The sequence below is a fragment of the Passer domesticus genome, chromosome 1 (assembly GCF_036417665.1).
Source record: "Passer domesticus isolate bPasDom1 chromosome 1, bPasDom1.hap1, whole genome shotgun sequence".
Lineage (NCBI taxonomy): Eukaryota > Metazoa > Chordata > Aves > Passeriformes > Passeridae > Passer > Passer domesticus.
This window is the reverse complement of record NC_087474.1, coordinates 26135169-26154106: the sequence shown is the minus strand read 5'-3', so window position 1 is coordinate 26154106 and position 18938 is coordinate 26135169. Positions and strand designations below refer to the sequence as shown.

The window sequence follows — 18938 nt, the reverse complement described above, 5'->3', positions numbered from 1 at the left end:
ATTTCCTGGAAAACTCAACTTACAAGTACTAATTTGCAGAAGTGATGGATGCACCGGCTACCCTTACTTACAGAGATACCAGTACTGACACCATTGGAATACGTTCCACTTCTCCATGCCTTTGCTGCATGAAAAACAAGTGATCTTTCATCTGCAGGTCTTTTTTTTTTCTTCTTGCTTTCTTAAAAATCAAACCAACCAACTAAAACAATCCCCAAACTCCAAACAAAAAAAAACAAAGAAGGGGGGAAAAAAAAGTAAAACCGATACACTCAATTTGCTTCAAGCATTGTGGAAGAGCTAGATCTTACTTCACTCTATTCTGAATTTGACCTGAAGCCAAAAGAGAGTGCTATATTATCATGTATCCATGTATTTGGTAAGCTGAAATAATTAGTTTATACATTTGTGACGTTATGATGTCATAGACTCAGTTGAGCTTTTCTATTAATCGATAAAAAAAACAAAGTTTTTTTACAACGTTCATTGTAATGAAAACTTTTAAGTTTCAGAAAGTTGACTGACTACCGATTTTTCTTCTAGAGCATTTATGTTCAGTTGATGGCAAATAATCTTTAAATTCTATATGTCAAAACCATAACTAACACAGACTTAAAACTGCTAAACAGAAAAATTACTGTGTGTTTCATTTGATTATATACAATGCAATTACAGAAAAAAAGATTTTCAGGTTTCAAAGAGCAAAAATAAATTTGGTATCAGAGCATCAGAATACTTCATTTACAGGCTTCAACAATTAAGTTCCTAAAATTCTTTTATTTCACCATTATAACACTGCATAGATAGCTGCTTCTCAATACAAAGGAATAAAAAATGCCATGCAAAAAAACCCTTCTAAAATGCTCATTAAGAGTACCAGGACCTGACAGCATTTATTGGAAGATGGAATATTCAACAACACAAAACCTACTTAACTTCAAAGGATACACCAAGCATCCCTTCCACTCTCAGAGCACACTCAGCTAGCCCCAGAAGCACAAAATTGCTTTAGAAGATGTTGTATGTATGTGAAATACAGGAATTGCAACATACTTCCAGACAACAGCATAAATTGTAGGGAAAGCACGAGTTGTAAAAATATAATTAAGTTCATTTTTCAAAAGGACAGAGAGAAAACCCCTATCTTGCAAAAGTAAGGTACCAGACTAACAAAACTATTTTAGCAATTACATGTTTGATAAAAAAAATAATCTGTGTATTTTCTTTTATTCTAGGATAGCAAATGAAGTAAAGAGATGTTTAAAAGCTGTGTTTTTATATGGATCACCTCAAATAGACTCTGAAAATCTATCCATACATAGCTGAGTAGATTAAAACCATTAATCTCTCAATTTTCTCCTGGGAAATGCTATTTGCATCTCTTTAAAGTATTTTCCAAAGAAACAATCTATTCTATAATCTTTATGGGAAAAAAAAAGTGAAAGAAATGGTACAGCTTAGAAAAGCAAATGTTAAAAAACATATTCAAATTTATAAGAAATATAAGGAAGGTATTAACAGATATCTGGTTTATGCAGGTTTATTGATTTCTATTAGGTATTTGCTAATCATCAGCTATTGATTTATGTGAAATTATTTAGCAGCAGAAATAATGATCTGTGATGCTTATAAAAGTGTGAAATTGGAATGAAAAAGATAAAATTATAAAGATTTTAAATAAATCTAGTTTAAACAGCAATGCACTGAAATGCAAAAAGTCTTTAAAAGGTCTCTACATACGGCTTGAAATATATAAAGCATAAACAATTCATCAAATTTTGTCTGTAAATGCAGCTGTTATACAAAAGAATTAAGTATAAAGCCTAATGTCTGGTTTACTTACATTCATTTGTCATTTGTACAGAGTAAAAGTATGGTGTGTTTAAATTTATCATTGTATATTCACTTACATGGTCTTAGGAAGTTCAAAATCAGAAAGGTCTTGTAAACTTAAGTTACATTTTAATGCACAATATGATGCTGCTGTCTCCAAAACAGCGGGGCGCAAATGGCTGGGCTTTCTCTCTGTCTTCCCACAAGCAGAAACACAGACAAGGCAGAGATGTTTAATGCTACCTTTGCCTCTGTCTTCAGCAGCAACAACAGGCTACAGGGGTCCCAGTGCCCTCAGCTGAAGACCATGGCTGTAAGAATGCTAAATTCCCAGTCAACCCAGAATTTGTATGGGAATCACTGCTCCAGCTGGATCCCTTTAAGTTTATGGGGCCTGATGGGGCCTTATTAGAGAATATTCAACTGTCTGGTATCATTAAAAAACCTCTTTTGATGATTTTTGAGTGGTCCTGGGAATCCAAGGGGTCCCAGGTGACTGGAAGCTGGCATATATCCCAGTCTTCAAGGGCAAGGAGGACCCTGGAAACTACAGGTCTGTCAGTCTCACTTCAATGACTGGTAAAATTATGCAGAAGATTTTTCTGGGAGATACTGAAAAACTCTTGTAGGACAACAAAGTCAACCGTCAGAACCATCACAGCTTCATGAGGGGAAAGTTCATCTTGTCATCTTAGGTTACAGTGAATGGGGTGACATCAGACTGGTGACCTGTCACTAGGGTTCTGCAGCACTCCATATTAGGCCCAATTCTTCTCTGCATCTTCATAAACCACTTGGAAACTGGACGCAAAGATATACTAAGTAGGCTTGCCAGTTATACTCAACTGGGAGGAACTGCTGACTCCCTCAAAAGCAGAGAGACCGTGCCGAGGGTCCTAAATGAGAAATCTGGGCAATTGCCAACTGTATCAAGCTTAACAGGGGCAAGGGACAGAATCTGCACCTGGGACAAGGCAACCCTCAATGTACGGACAGACTGAGGAATGAGAGGCTAGAGAGCAGTGCCACAGAAAGGGACCTGGGGGACCTGGTCAATGGCAAGTTGAACACGATTCATCAGTGCCCTGGCAGCAAGGAGGGCCACCTGTGTCCTGGGGAGCATCAGGCACAGCATCAACAACTGGGCAAGGGAGGGGATTGTCCCGCTCTGCTCTGCACTGGGACAGCCTCACCTCAAGTGCTGTGTGCAGTTTTGGGCACCGTAATATAAAAAAGATAAAGCTATTCCAGCTATCAGAAAAAGTTCAAAGGAGGACTACAAAGATGGCAAAATGCCTAGAGGGGAAGAGATGCAAGGAGTGGCACGTTCAGCCTGCAGAAGAGGAGACTGAGGCGAGACCTCTTTGAAGTCTCCAGCTTCCTCACATGGGGAAGAGGAGGGGCAGGCAGTGATCTCTTCTCTCTGGTGACCAGTGACAGGATCCAAGGGAATGGCCTAAAATTGGGTCAGGGAAATTTAGGTTGGATATTAGGAAAAGGTTTTTCACCCAGAGGGTGGTTGGGCTCTGGCACAGCTCCCCAGGGAAGTGGTCAGAGCACCAAGCCTGACAGAGCTCAGGAAGCGTTTGGACAATGCTCTCAGGCACATGATATGGTTCTTGGAGCTGACCCATGCAGGACCAGGAGCTGGACTTCAGCAATCCTTGTGAGCCCCTTCCAACTCAGAACATTCTGTGAATCTATTATTCTATATAAATATACTGTGAATATTTGAAAAGTAAGAGATAGAAATACTGTAAAGCACTCACAGGGTTCTTTAAAGAGCTTATATATCATTAGGATACAAAATACTGTCCTGGAACACAAATAATGTAGAGAACTGTACAAGGGAGAAGCACTGTCCCAACTCTGAATAACCTGCTTCAGTCTTAGTCCTTTCACACTTACAAATTACAGAAAGAAACTGAGTCTTCAATATCATGTAGAAGTTGTGAACACTAGTGTGCTCCAACTGCCACAGGTCTCTGCCCAGATGGTCTGGTTTTGGCTCGGATAAAGTTAATTTTCTTATTAGTAGCTGGTGTAGTGCTGTGGGGTTTGATTTAGTATGAGAATCACAGAATATTATATGTTGGAAGGGATCCATAAGGATGATCAAAGTCCAGCTGCTAAGTGAATGGCCCATACAGGGAACAAACCCACAACCCTGGCACTATGAGCATGATGCTCTGACCAGCTGAGCTAACCTGGTATCAGCAATGCTGACAGAATAATGCTGATAACACATGGATGTTCTGGCTGTTGCTAAGTTATGTATACTTCAAATCAAGGACTTCTCAGTGTCTCATGCTCTGCCAGGGAGAAGCTACACAAAAAAACTGGAAGGGAGCACAGCCATGACAGCCTGACTGAACTGACCAAAGGGATATTCTACTCCATAGAACATCATGCTCAGTATATATAAACTGGGGGAGTTACCCAGAAGGGGGCCAATCAGTGGAGCGGGGAACAGTCAGTGTCAGTGCTTCTCTTTTACAGAGAAGTCCTGCTCACAGGGCAGCAAAGATGCTATCTTGCAAATCTATGTGTTGGAGAAAAGCAGAGAACTGGAGAGAACTGAAACAAAGACAGAAAATTCAAGCAGAGGAACAATCTTTCTTAGACTGATAGCAGTGTTTTCCCACAGTGCAACACCATACAGTGACAACACAGTATGCCACTGAAAGTCAATTAATCTCTTTATTACATACTACAATGTGTTTAGATATATTATGTAACATATGAAGCACCAAATTACCGCAGCATGAGGGGAACTCTTCAGAGCAATCAGACTTGTTTCCATTTTGCACAGAAGAATTTTGGCAGTTATTACACGTATTCAATCAATCTTGTTTTCCTATGGATTTCTGAACAATGCCTTATATTACTCCTTTTTTATTACAACTATGAATGTCTTTCCTGCAATAATTTTAGTTCTCTTTAGTCCCAGAATCATGGTTCTCCACACCCCAAGGCACTACATTAGGTATAAAAAGAGAGAAGAGAAAGGAAGAAGAAAAATGGGAGATGAGATACAAAGAGTTCAGTAAGCAGAACACCAGGCAAGTCTTCTTTCTGTGTGAACACAAGTATAACAACAGTAAGTTCAACCTACCCAGGAAGCTGTAAGATTCTGTGAGCTCTTTTGCCTAAGGAGGAAGGGTCCCTCAATGAGGAAAATAAAGAAGAAGTTTCTCAAAATTTAATTTTGGATTACTCACACTCCTAACAGTTTGAGCTAAATTAATCAGCTTGGCTTGAGTCATTCTTAAAGTTCTGAGTCACAGACCGGGAAAGGGAAGCCATTAGGTAAATCAAAGCTGTGGCCAAAATTAAAACAAACAATTAAGACTGGGTCAGGAAAATACGTGCTTAATCCTATCAGTGTATGTTAAACATGGTATCTGCTAGTATAATCATAAAATATCTAGAAAGCTTTGTGAGGAAAATGAAGTTGTGCTGCATGAGAGATGATGTTATCTAACTCTAACATGAGAGGTTGTAATATTTCTTGATATTAAAAAATATATTGGAAGATGAACTATTTATGTCTGAAGAGATATGGCAATTACTCACACTGTAACCTGGACCTAAATGCCCTTTGATATTTTTGTGTTCTTTTTATAGTTGGTATGACACATCACACATGAAAGCCTTGTTTTCTGAACAAGTAGGACAGCAAAACTTAATGAGAAGTGCACAGTAATTAATAAAGAATTACTGCTTTCAAAGGAAAGAAAGATGCCAAATATTTCATCAGTACAGGAAGCAAGAAGTTTTGCTTGTCTTCTCAAAACTCTATCCCCCACAAAAGTTTAAGAAATTATATACTGACTAGTAAGACTAGGCAGCCAAACAAACTGAAATAACAGGGTCTTGTGACAGTCGCAAAATGTGCAATCAGTCAGAAGGCTGCCTTAGATAAGGAAATTACCAATCATTTTTACAGCTATAATTCAATGTATTTAAATCTACCCTAGCAAGTGTCCTTACTACTACAGTGAGGAAGAGTTATTAAGGCTAAGTTTAAGTGCAAACTGAATTTTTTCTTAAGCTTGTACAGCTCTTCAGTTAAGTACTGTTTCCCAGATTTCTATTTTAGTAAAACAATATTTGCCACAACTAATAAAGCACTAAAATGAGAAAATGGTATATATAACAAAAACAGAATATCAATCTAATTGAAATCCCTCAATTCAAAATGTCCTCAATGTAGGTAATCTGAAACAATATTATTATGAATATGAGCCTCAACACATCAACTCCACCATCATTTACCGTGTTTCTGATTGGAATTTTCTTCGGTTCTGTTGGCACATCCTGAGGAACAAATTTCACTGGTTCCTTAATTTGCCTCCTTGATCTTTTGGTCCCATCTGGTAAGGTTTCCATGGCAATATCAGCCTCCATATCGCTGCTACCTGCCTGGTCACACTCTGAGCATTGCCTGCAAAGCAGAAGATTTTCTTTTTAAGACTGCAGTCACAAGAGCAGAAAAAGAAACATATTGAAGTGTTTGTGTTTAAGATAAATTCAAAAGTCAAAAGTCAAGAAATCAAATGGACATCTAAAATGCTTCATTTTAAGCAACCAAGCAAAACACAAGTAAGATGTTCTTATTTTCCTGACAGTACTTTTAAAACCAAGATTCTGAAAGTAGGAATTAATCTTCAAGAAAAATGCCCCCTATTTAATCATTTTCATTCTACCACATCTTCATTTTTAAAGCTTCCCACTGATCTCTAATCTATTAATTACTGTAGCTGCTGCTGCAGTTTAATTATAGAATTATACAGTGGTTTGGATTGGAAGAGATCTTAAAGATCACCTAGTTCCCACCCCCCTGCCATGGGCAGGGGCATCCTCCACTAGACTAGATTGTTAATCTTTATAATGACATGCTGCTGAATTCATTCCAATGAGAGCATGCTTTAGTGACAGGGATTTGGAGGACGTGTTTGTTACGAAAATAAATTTTAATATGTATTTCCTAAGGCAGTGGGTTTTAAATCTGAAAAAAAATAGTTAGGAGAAAATTACAAATACAGAAGATAGAGACATATATTAAGAAACTTGGAACACTAAATTGAAAAATAATGCCTATAGAGTTTCTGAAAAAAATACAAAATTACCATCGGAACTTCAAAAATTAAGAGATGCTAAAGTAATGCTATTAACAAGCTCCATGACAGAATTAACAAGATAGGAATTCATCAGGACTTGTTTTTATTTGTAAAAAATTATCTTATGCAAAGTCATAAATGTCGATGTTCAGTAAAAGTATGGTAATGAAAACATAAACATTATACTCACTGGCAGAGGTAGTTTTAATTACTTCTCACACTACACTTCCAATTCAAAAAACTACAAGTCCATACAAATAAAGTCCAATTCACCACTGTTCTGCCAGTAAACAGTTTTTTTAAGAATACCAACCAAAAAAAAATCAACATAATGTTGTGCTATTAATTTGTATTAACAGGGACTACCACATTAAAATTATCTAAATGATAGAGCAAATTTGCTTTGAAAGGAGACAAAACAAAAACCCCATGTATTTTTATTTGAAGTTAAATTTTAATACACATTTGCAACAAGAAAGCATATCCATCATGGATAAACAAAAGCATGAAGTCAGATACACATATTGTGTTTGAGCCTATTTGTTGTAATTTACACATTCAACAGGAATAGTTCTTCTCTGAACTTCAGTGAGGATGAACACAGTACCACGGCCATCAACTTTCCATCTAGTTTTCTAGTTCTTTCAAAGAAATCCAAGAATTATAATCTCAGATCTCTCCTAGCTATACCAAAAAACACCAGAAGTCATCATGGCTTGCTACACAGATCAAGACAGAATAGAGAGAATCTAGTCCTGGATTGGGTAACAGACAGTGCAACCCTGACTAACTCAAGACCTTCCTCATTTAACTTTTCCATATGTAAATATTGGATAATTGTGGCTACATTATAATGTTACAAGGATTCATCACCTCTTATCTCAAAAGAACTTAAGACAGGGTGAATAAGACACATGAAAGCACTTGGAACATGTGCTGGTCTAGAAAAGCAGAACAACAGGGTAGATTGCAAGAAAGATAACAGTTTCTCCCCTCTCTCATGAAGTATGGAGTCTTTATGAAAAGCCAAAGCACAAGGAAGACACTTGTACTTTTCAAACAGTTTTGGGCCAGCATATGAGAATATAGCCCTGTATTCTTCCTCCTTGTTGTGGTTACAGAGAAAAGGGGGATGAAGTTTTCAGCACTGTTTAATTCCAAACCACACACATCATCACTGGGGACTTGAGTTCAGCAGGAAGAGCCTAGCACCAAAAACTGAAAAGAGAAGGTGCTGGAATGAGCTGGCTCCAGCCCCCTCTCTGCCATTGCTGGTCCCCTTTTGCATTCCAAACCCTCACCTGAGCTGGTGCTGCAGAAGCAGCCAGACAGAGCCCAAAACCGTGGCCAGAGCTGGAGATGTGGTGCCAGTGTCAGGCGCATGGGACTGAATGGAGCTGGGCAAACGCTGCCGAACTCAGCTGAGTGCAGTGGTCTGGGAAAACCAGAGGGAAGCACAAAGCCAGAGATCTGGCCTCTCAGTTTCAGCCTTGCTCTTTGCTGCTTTCTTCACACTGGGGCAGGGGAAGGCTAAGCTGCAAGGGCTCTCCTCAGCTTAAAGCCTTTGTCCAGCAGCACTATTTTTGGGAAACATTATTTTTGCTCCCAGAGGTGAATACCCTTTGGTGTGAAAAACACCCTCTCCCTCATATACCTTTTTCATTTAATACTGCTGTGGTTATTATTTGCTTTAGTAAATCTCTCCCCATTGCTCCTCCACTATCAGAAGGGGTGGGAAAAAGGGAGTAGCTTACTTTACTTAGAGTTTTGTTCTCTGTGCTTGATAAAATGAGCACACTCCTCTTTACAAGCCTCAGTTTGCTACACACACAGTACTTGTTAACACCTCTAGACCTTAAGACACTAGAATATAGAAAAATATAAGGTACAATAGCTTTCACAATGCCACTTTTTAGAGTTATATGTTTACATAAATTTGTGTGAATATACACACACAAATATGTATCCACATGCACTTAAGTAAATAAGGGCACATAGACCAAACTACTATTATTTAAGATTTTATGGAGAAAGGCACTCTAATGATGAAGGGGAGAGAAGTTTTAAGTAACAATATTCCCTCAAAATCTTTCATGTCCGCTTAGCTATAAGTTACTTTGAGTTTATTTTCATAAGATGCATTGTTCTTAAAGCTGTCCAACCCACAGCTTTAAGGTGAATTTCTATTTAGTAACCATCAGAGAGCACAGTCCTCCATAACACTGCAGCATCAGTCATGTCATTAATTTATGTACTGGAAAGCACAATTGAAAGTAATTACATCTGCTTATGCAGATGTAAGCAATATCTATGAAAATGTTCAAAAATTCTATGAGCAATTCTTACAAAGCATTTATTTTTCCCATGATTATGGTAAAAAATATGTGCCATGTATAAATTATAGAGAAGGCCTCCATAACTTAAGAGCTGCACTAAAAATGACACTGTTATAAGAGAAACAAATAGCCATAGGGTTTTACAACAACATTTAGAGCTGGGAATCCAGTTTCTTAGATCTGCCACCCTGCATGTATGATTTAAATAACTCCTGTTCTTTATCTCTCTGTTATTACAAGGGAAAGACACCTTTTTGCTGCTACCTAGGTTCAGACAGTTCTACACAAAATACCCATGCAGATCACTAAAGTCCTGAAGTTTCTCTATTATCCTATTTAAATACATACGTGAAGCAATGTAACTTACATGTTACTGAGGAAGACACGAAACATCCTGACCAAAAGATGAGATACTACATTCAAGTTACTTAAATTCTGTTTTTATGAACAAGCTTGTTCTGAAACAGGTTGTGCAAGTGTGAAAGCAGTCAAAAATGAAAAGCAATCAAAATTACAAAAAACCTACACCTAGAAAAGAAAAGCAAAATCATACTATGAGGGAGGTGAGGGTGTTGTGTGAATCACATAACAAAACTTCACAAATATATCAAAGGTAAAGGGAGAAAGGAGTTATAAACACCAACTTACAAGCAACCTCTTGATTTACCAGAATAGACTCTACTGTTATAGTCAACCACGTCTCATCATCTCTATTACAAAACAGACAAAGCAGTTTGTCTGTTAGCTCCCAGAGAGCCACAAAAAAGCTATTACAGATACACACTCCTCAGACTTGGAAACAATCTCTTTTCAGCTCTTCTTATAGTTTATTTCAACACGGTTCTTGAATTTAAAGTACTCTTCCCATTCTGCTGTTTAATCCCAATATAGTCATAGAAAACAGCCACACGACTTCTTTTTGGCTGTGCCACAGTCATGCTCACTTAATTTCAGCTCTTCAAGGACAGGCAGTGAACAGAGAACCTGTCACAGCAGGTCACCTTTAGAACTACTGCAAAAACCTTTGACTACCTCCAAATTAGCAAGCATTGCTATGCAGCATAAACAGAGCAGGAGAAATGGTGCCAAAGATTCAACTTTCAGTACACAGGTTTTGTTTTGCTTTTAGTCTAGACTTGCCTAATGTAGACCCACAGGGAAAATCAGTAGCAGGCAGTAATATGCCTACTTCTAAAATGTGCCTACTGCTAAAATTACTGGAAGTTTGTTCCATCAAGAACTCTCAGTACTGATTTGAAATCTCATAATCATACAGGAAGTCTTCGATTAAGCACTAACAGCCTATGGAAGAAAAAAATAAATTGTATGATTTTGTTGTGTTTTCAATCCAACTTGGTACAAGAATCAGAGATAACTTCCCACCTCACAAACATCTTGTTAACTCAGCAGCAGTGAGTTGGGAGTGTATTCAAATTGCTTAGGAAATACCACTACAGTGCTTCCAGAAAACAGTTCTGTCCTTGGTGTTTAGAAAGGAAAACAAGAGGGGCTTGTTTTCAAAAGGAAGACACAGGTCTCACAGACATGACTTCTGACAAATCACCTCACAATGTTTACAAAGAATTAAGTCACTTTGAACTCCAGAAACATGGACCACAGCTTCAAGATGACACCTAGGCTCTATAAATTACACATGTAAATGACGTAGTGAAGGTGGAAAAAAAACAGGGCTGCTTTTATTGTGGAGATAAAAGACAGTATATATGAACCTAATATAGTTGTCAAAAAGGTTCAAAGAGCACCTTACAGAGTGTAAAGCTACAGAGTTTAAAAAAACAGAAGAAAATTTGCCATTTGCAACAGCCCAGACATCCTTCAGTTGGGACAAGTGACAATACACAAAAATATTATATTAAATGTATATAAAAATGTCATATTCCACTCATGTTTATACAAGTTAATTTTTTTTATTACTATCCAGTGATTCAGAATAAAGAGGTGCTGAATGAATGAGGTAAGGAATATGTCCACAAACTGCATGAGTGTTCATGGAACTACTGGTCAGGAACTCTACAGCTCATTCTGTCCTGTGGCAAATATTCCCCACAGCAGCCACCACTAAAATAACTTGGCCTTCTACAGCAAAAATAAAATAAACCAACCGTAACACAACCATTAGTCCCTGTTTTGTCCATCTCAGTCCCCAGTATTTCATATGCCACCAGAAGTTATCACTGTTTTTCAGCAATCTCATTCCAATAGAAGAAGCTAATCCTTGTTATTAGCTGTCAAGTATTTTCTTAATGAAAATGTCAATATTTTACAAATAAATTTTGATTCATTGTCTTGTCTGTCAACACTTGTGCATTGCTTTAGTACCAGTTAAGATCATTCTCTACCAGGAAAATACATCCAGAATGGCCAGGAGTATAAAAACACACAAGTTACCAGCAATAATGATAAGACTTAGCATTATGGTGACATGCTAATCAAAAAATATTCAATTGTTTAAGGAATAAAATTTCTAAGAAACTGAAAACCACAAGTTTTTAAATAAAAGTAAACAAGAGCATTTTATTGTATGGTTAAAACTTCTGATCTAGGTAGGGGTTGGACTCAATCCCTCTGACTCAGGATATTCTATGATTCTATTTTGAAAGCACAGCATCAAAACAGGCATAAATTAATAGTTTAATGTACTATTATATAAAATAGTTTCTATGCTCTTCATCTCCAATCCATCTGAAATGAGGGCAGGGTTTGAACTTACTATGGTACAAACTATGTGTGAAGTGTTATAACTGTTACCTTGAAGAAAACTGTCATGCCTCTGAACACGGAAAGTTCTAAGTGTTAAGTGTTTTAAACCAGTTAAACTAGTAACCCATGAAACACTGGTGCTCACCAGGTCTAAATTTTTTCTAAGATTTCACGAAGACTAAAGCTATTAACTCATTTTAAATTTTACAAACATGGAGATAACAAAATATAATTTGTGCTTTCTTCAACAAATTAGCTTTTAAATACATAATATATTTAATACATGCATATGAAGCTTATTGAATAAACTCATGTTAAAGTACTCATTGTTCAAATAAACATAAATTGGTAAAGTAAATTACTGTAATCATAAAAACTTTTGCAAGGGCTCAAGTTAGCCATTCTGAATAAATTATTAGCAATGATAATGGAATAGAAAGAAAAAAACAAAGAAACAATTTTTTTAATTGTTTCTTTATTACTATTTTAAAAAATAATAAAATGTTTTTCAACCACTCTTAAAAAAAGTCTTTCAATCTGCCTAGTGTTTCACAGAATTTCCCACTACACCAATTTTATTTTTCTGCTATGTTCCTATTACATCCTATACAAATATCTGAAAAGTACACGGCCCCCATCTAAAAAAAATATGTACTTTTCTTCATATCTTAATCAAAAGATAAAATTGTATTCAAAACAGCAGGGGAGGAAAAACCTGCTGAACTCAAACTTGGATTAAGGGTCTGTTCTATATGCTCTCTACTGATCCTGAAAAGAAGGCATAAAGGAATGTTCCATGATGAAAAGAATGCAATCAATGCAGCTCAATTTGTCTGCTATCATCTCACACTCCAGAATATGCCTGAGCTAATTAGAAGTAAAAGCCAAGTTTGTGATCTGAGATATAAGTGAGGCATGAAATTCACAACAAAGCTAAGTTATAGCTTTGAAATGAAAGAGCTTTACTACCTAACCTGACCTATCCTGCCTTTAACACCTACTGAGAATTAGTCTTATATCTTCTGGACTTATAGCTTTTAGTGAGCTTTTTCAACTTTGTTAAAAAGCTAATAAAAATCAGATCTCCTGCGTAAGTGAAGAAGCTATCTAAAAATTATAAAAAAAAATACAAACTTCCACATAAAATAACTACTTGGCAAATTTGACTAAAGAGATCAAAAGTCTAACAACGCACTACAGTAAATAATGAAAAGAAAATTAGGTTCAGGAAAGTATTAGTGATGGTGAAAACCTTTTTGAGATTTTTATCTTTTAAATGAAATCTCTATTAATTTGCTAAGCACATTTACTGAGGTAAATCCAGGTTTTGTAACAATAAGATATAAAAAAGAGAGGCCTCCCATTTCATGTACTCACCATCTTGTGCACACAATCTTCAAAACTAACCAAAAAGATGGCTGAAGTAAATGTTTTACGCAAGTTGCTAAATAAAAAAATCAGATATATGAAGAAAACCAGAAAATAATCTTTTTCTGTTAAAATAGGTTTACTGTTTAGAAGAAATTCTTATAGTATTTTGCCTTTGTACCTTAACATTCAGACAAGGCGGTGAATGACTCCTTGAGATGCTGTACTCCAACTTCTTGCCAGCTACAAACTGTTTCTGAGTTTGTTATAACACATTTCAGAGCAGTTTAAACAGACTGCTAACACTACAGAGCAGAGCAAGCTGATTTTATGACAGTTTGGAAATCAGAACCTCTGTCACCTTATCATTTCTCCATTGCACAACTTAGCTTTTGTTCTGCTCCACAAGCATGAAAAAACTTTAATTCATGGAACTGTAACTGCAGTAAGTACAGTTAGGAACATCTGTCATTGTACACTTGAGTCCTAAGACAGCAGTAAATCCAATACTTCCAATATTGCAATAAACAGAGCTACTACTTACAAGTTTATTTAAAAATACTACAAGTATTTGCCTGAAGATCCAAATAGAGAGTTGCTTATCTGAGTCCTACCATAAGCAGAAAACCAAGTCTTTCATTTCCCAAAAGTATTAGCCTATCATTTCCTACAGCTATTATACTGCAGTAGTAACAATCACAGATGAATTCAAAACCCAAGAAAATTACAGCTATAACCTATTTTTACACAGTGGCTAATAATGAGAAAGTCTTTATAACTTCTTTTTTTCAACCTTGAAACATCACTGCTAATAACCTGAAACCAAAAAAAACTGCTCAAACTGCGTTAAAGCAATCTGTAATCCATCTGGAATTTGCAAATGTGTTCACATTTACATCCTACTTTAAGTACAGAGACAGCACAGGACAACACATTAACTGTTCTTACCAGTAACTGTTCTTGGTCTTCCTTGGCATCCTTGTAAGAGGTGGATCCAGGCAACCAAGATGATAATGAAGTTTGCAAGTGTCACAAAGTAGCAGCAGGTGTTGATCATGGTTCTTCTTGCAAATTCCACAACTTTTCATGCACGCAGCAGAAAAACATTATAATTACATTACTATAAAGAACAAACATACACCCCAGCACATTCCCCAGTTTCAATACAAACACATGGCAACTTCAACTTAAATGTATCATTTAAGTGCATAATTACTTTTTGGACTAATTTTGGAGGAGTTTTTTTAAGGAGCCTCTACCCATGTATAGTAAAAGCATAAAAGGCTGCTAGTCAGAGTTAGCAAAAAATGGCTTTAAATTAAAATTCTGAGGACTTCTAATAAGTTAGTAATCACTCAGTACTTCAGCAAAATATACCAGTGGCACGTGAAAAAAAATATAACAAATGTGTAAACACAAAATTATGCTGCTAGTAGCAATCTTGATAATCTATCACACACTTATGCAGGTAACCACCTTGAAAAAGGTCTATGCTGCTGCTGTCCTGGGCAATGTTACTTATTAGAAATTACACTTCCTTTTTATTATTATTTTAGTGTAATTGAAATTTTAGTTATTTTGAAAAAATAGGGGTTCACTGATTGCACTACAACATGGGAGGAACTAAGTGCATTTGAATGAAACAGAATTGGTGAAGCATGACTCCAATTATTTATGTACATGAAAACTGCCAAATCTTCAGTCCACTGCCACGTTTTCAAGATTTCTACCTCTTGCAGCACTAAAATTAATTTTTGCTTGTGTAAAAATCACCCTCTTCCTTTAGCCTTCTAGCTGGGCAAGACACTACTTGCTGTGGCTGGATGTCTGGCTGCTGCTCTCTATATAAGCAATAGACCACGTCACTCCTCAGCTGTGGTGAGAAAAGAATATCCTAGATGACATGCATGTATTTTGCACAGTCACAGTTTGGGATCTAGTTTGTGTCCCACTATGACATTTAATAAAAACCCAGTCAATAGCTTCACAGCTTATGGAAGAGGAGAAAAGCTACAACAGAGTAAGTGAATACATTTCATAACCTTGGGAATTAATAAAAAATAGAAGTAGGGAAATTTAGCACAAGCAAAAAGTGAGAATTGTTATATGACAAGTGTTTTGTGCATCCAGGAATCATGACTAAACAGCACCATCCCTGTTCTCAAAATCATCCACTCAGATGACTGCATTCAAAGAAGAAAGTGCAGGTAGTTTTCACATCAAAAAAACAAAGGACTCTTCTACTTCAGATGCAAGGAGATAGTTTTGTCCTTAAAGCACTGCTGTTAAATTAGCAAAAACACCCAAACTTTACTCATGTGTGGTAGGGTGAAGAATTGACCACTATTCAACTTAACCTTCAAAAATAAATAAAAACATATAGACAACTTTAAAGCATTTTTAAATTAAAAACTGAAGCAAACAAGTTTCTCAGAACACTTTTCTGAAATGATAAATTACTAGACACTGTATCTATGATCTCAATATTTAATTACTTGCCTATAAAGTACTGCCGGAAGTGTAGATGCCTTTTGTGTTCCTCCTTCCTTTTTACTTGGTTTCCTTTCTTTAGGAGCTCGTAAAATTGCTGGTATGTTCAATTTCTATTGGATTTGAAGAAATGCAATACACATGAGTCTTGACACTTCTGAATAATATTCCTCTAATCTCAGAGCATGAAGAACAAGACACATAATGAGTGGGAGATTGCTTAGCTAACTATTTTACAGACTACACATTTATCCCAGTATGATTTTGTAATATAAAGTAGCCTTACAGTCATTTTTTCAAGTCAGTAAGAAACACACAGAAAGACTAGCTTTTAGAATTTTTCTTCAAGCTTCCAATATAGGGATGGACAAAGATGCATTTCTCCAGGAAGCTGAAACAAGCAATGGCAGATTCATGAAAGTGGCAGAATACTGAGGCAGTTAATTTTCCCCAGCATCGCAGCTACACTGGTGCTCGACAGGTTAATTAGAAAAATTATCTTATTGGACCAAGCCCTTCACAAAGCAGACCAGACTCTTGTTGAGTTTCTACTATCTGCAGTATGCTGGCTTCTCAGACAGCAGCCATCTATCAAAGTCATTTCTCAGCAGCCCCATGGGTCTGCATCTGTTCAACCAACTGGAAAAAAATGTCATGCAAGCTGTGTAAATGAATTCTGCTCAGCTTTTCTTTCCTTTTTTTTTTTTCCAAATTGAGTAACATTTGCATCAGGAAATATATTTGCGAATACTTACTCAAAGGAAGGAAAAATTATCTTGGTTTAAAAGATATGTTATGCAAGAATTCTTCTTTGCAAGTAGGAGAGGTAGACAGACAAATGGAGCTAGTAAAAGGTTGTATATCTTAGGAACTATTACTGCACAAAGAAAGTGTAAGGTTCATTTTCAGAACAGCAGCACAAACTCAACAGCAACAAAGGGAGTACCAAAATTGTGAATAATTGTGTGTCTGCATTTCCACAGTGAACAGTTTCTTCAATCTTAAATCATAACTGGAAATCATTGTAATCTCTCTCTCAAATCCAAAACGTCCATTGCTATTTAATATCTCTGACATAAACATATATGAAAACACATCAAAAATCTTCACTTCTCTTTTTTCCCATATCAATGGGAACAAAGATAATTGCTGGCAACAGGAAGCAACCCTAATCTTCTGTTGTCCTAGATATGTATATTCATTTGATCAGAATATTCTCTTCTGCCTAGTTACATACCATTACATACATACTGCACTTAAAAGGATTTTTATCTCATAAAAGCCATAAAGAGTTAACTTATCATTTGAAGCCTACAGTAACTAAAGACAACTGGAGACAAAAACAGAAGGATTAACTCATGCTTCATACTAAAGTTCATCACAAATGACAGGTCAATCACTTATAACAAATGAAAGAATTTTGCAAACAAGCACAAACAAGTATTACAACAACAAAATTAAGCTACATGTTCCTAGTAGGTGGTTTGCAGAAGTCTAGGTACTTCAATCAGGAAGTATTATCCCCAGAGTAAAGCCTGGGTCTGATCAAATCAAATAAATTTATTAGGCCATAGAAGTGGCAGAAACTAAAAGGCCTATTCTTGGAAAACCTGTTCTACTGTTTTTTCTGTAAAGCGAGACAAGGAACCAACTAACCTGTCCAATGATTCTACCTAGCAGAGCCCAAATTCCTTGCCCTTCATTTCGCAGTTTTCCATTCATATTTTGTAGCTCTTCCAAGGACTCACACAGCTGAAAATTTAAAGGAAAAAAAAATAGACAACAAATAAAAACTGTCTTCTGCCACACTCACATTCACAGAAAGAGAAAAAATTAAAAGTAAAGGCTGTAAACAAAAAAAAAAGGGTTTCTTTTTCTTCTGGAACTAACTGTTATGTTGTGTATTTTGGGAGGTAACTGTTAATTTGGTTAAAAGCCCCAGGCCCAATTTCCTTTTCCTTTATCATTTCTGGGCAGTTCACATGGATCTGCTGCTATATTTTCCATATGCTCTCACTTAAAACACACACCAAACAGTTTAGGAATTAACAGTAACACCATAGTAACATCATTAACTATCACTTAATAGGCTGTTGAATTCAGCAAGAACTGCAGCATATCATCTGTCACAAAAGGTACACTATATCTATGTTATAGTTAAAATAACTTAATATTGAAATAAATAATTAATTGATAAAAATGTAAAAAGTTATTTTTTAATCATAATGATGAGTTAATAAAAAATTACATTAACAACATTTTGGGGGAGCAAAGCCATAATTTATGGGCATAAAATTTGTTATACCCTAAAAATCATTCAGAGGACACTGTGGAGGTGTAAATACTGATTATTTCTGTCTGAAAAATTAGTCAAGTCATTAAACCTAAGCCCAGCTGGAATTGTAGTTGACATAAATAAATAAATAACACTCTTGAGTATCACAGATTGCCAGTTATCAAGTGGGGCTACAAGCAGAGAATCAGGCAGGTTCAAACAGGTCCATGTGCAATTTGTTACTGGAGCTCTCAATAGGGTCTAAAGAACTTGTGTCCAGTCAACATATCACATTTTAGGAATTGATATTATTTGTATGGGAGAAGACAGACTACCGAATATTTTTAAAAGAAAAAATAAGTTTTTAAACATTACTTTTAGAAGATCAATAGTTTGTATCTTACATTTTTCTCCGATTTTTTTTTCCATGGAAAGAAAAATTCTTTTAAAGTTAATAGCAGCAATACTAAAATGGTACAAGGATTTATCACCCCTTGTTCATTACCTTATTATACTCCACATGAAGTTTTTCTTGCTCATTTTCTAACTTATCCTTGATGTTCTTCTGTTCAGCCATATTCTCCTGGATTTGAATCATGCGCATATTTCTCTCTATTTAAAAGAAAACATTTAGGCATTATTTCCTATTCTTGAATACACATATTCAAGACTTATGCAATAAAAAAGTGATGCAATCTAGAGTAAAAAACTACAACAATACTAAGACACAAAGCTATGGCCTAGAGGTTTAATACACACCTCTAAGTAGAACGAATAGTCAAAACATTTGTA

General features: G+C 36.1%; 1 protein-coding gene across 4 annotated transcripts in view; it reads right to left on the bottom strand.

The window, feature by feature from the left end:
* The window catches only part of PHF14 (PHD finger protein 14), a 159422-nt gene that overhangs the window by 101262 nt on the left and 39222 nt on the right, over positions 1-18938 (bottom strand). For all 4 annotated transcript variants that reach the window (XM_064411201.1, XM_064411191.1, XM_064411210.1 and 1 more), the window contains exons 10-14: positions 18652-18758; positions 17528-17623; positions 15881-15984; positions 14330-14461; positions 6112-6280 (exon numbers count right to left, since the gene is read on the bottom strand). In XM_064411201.1, coding sequence (XP_064267271.1) covers positions 6112-6280; positions 14330-14461; positions 15881-15984; positions 17528-17623; positions 18652-18758 — 608 coding nt within the window. The remainder of the gene's footprint in view (positions 1-6111; positions 6281-14329; positions 14462-15880; positions 15985-17527; positions 17624-18651; positions 18759-18938) is intronic.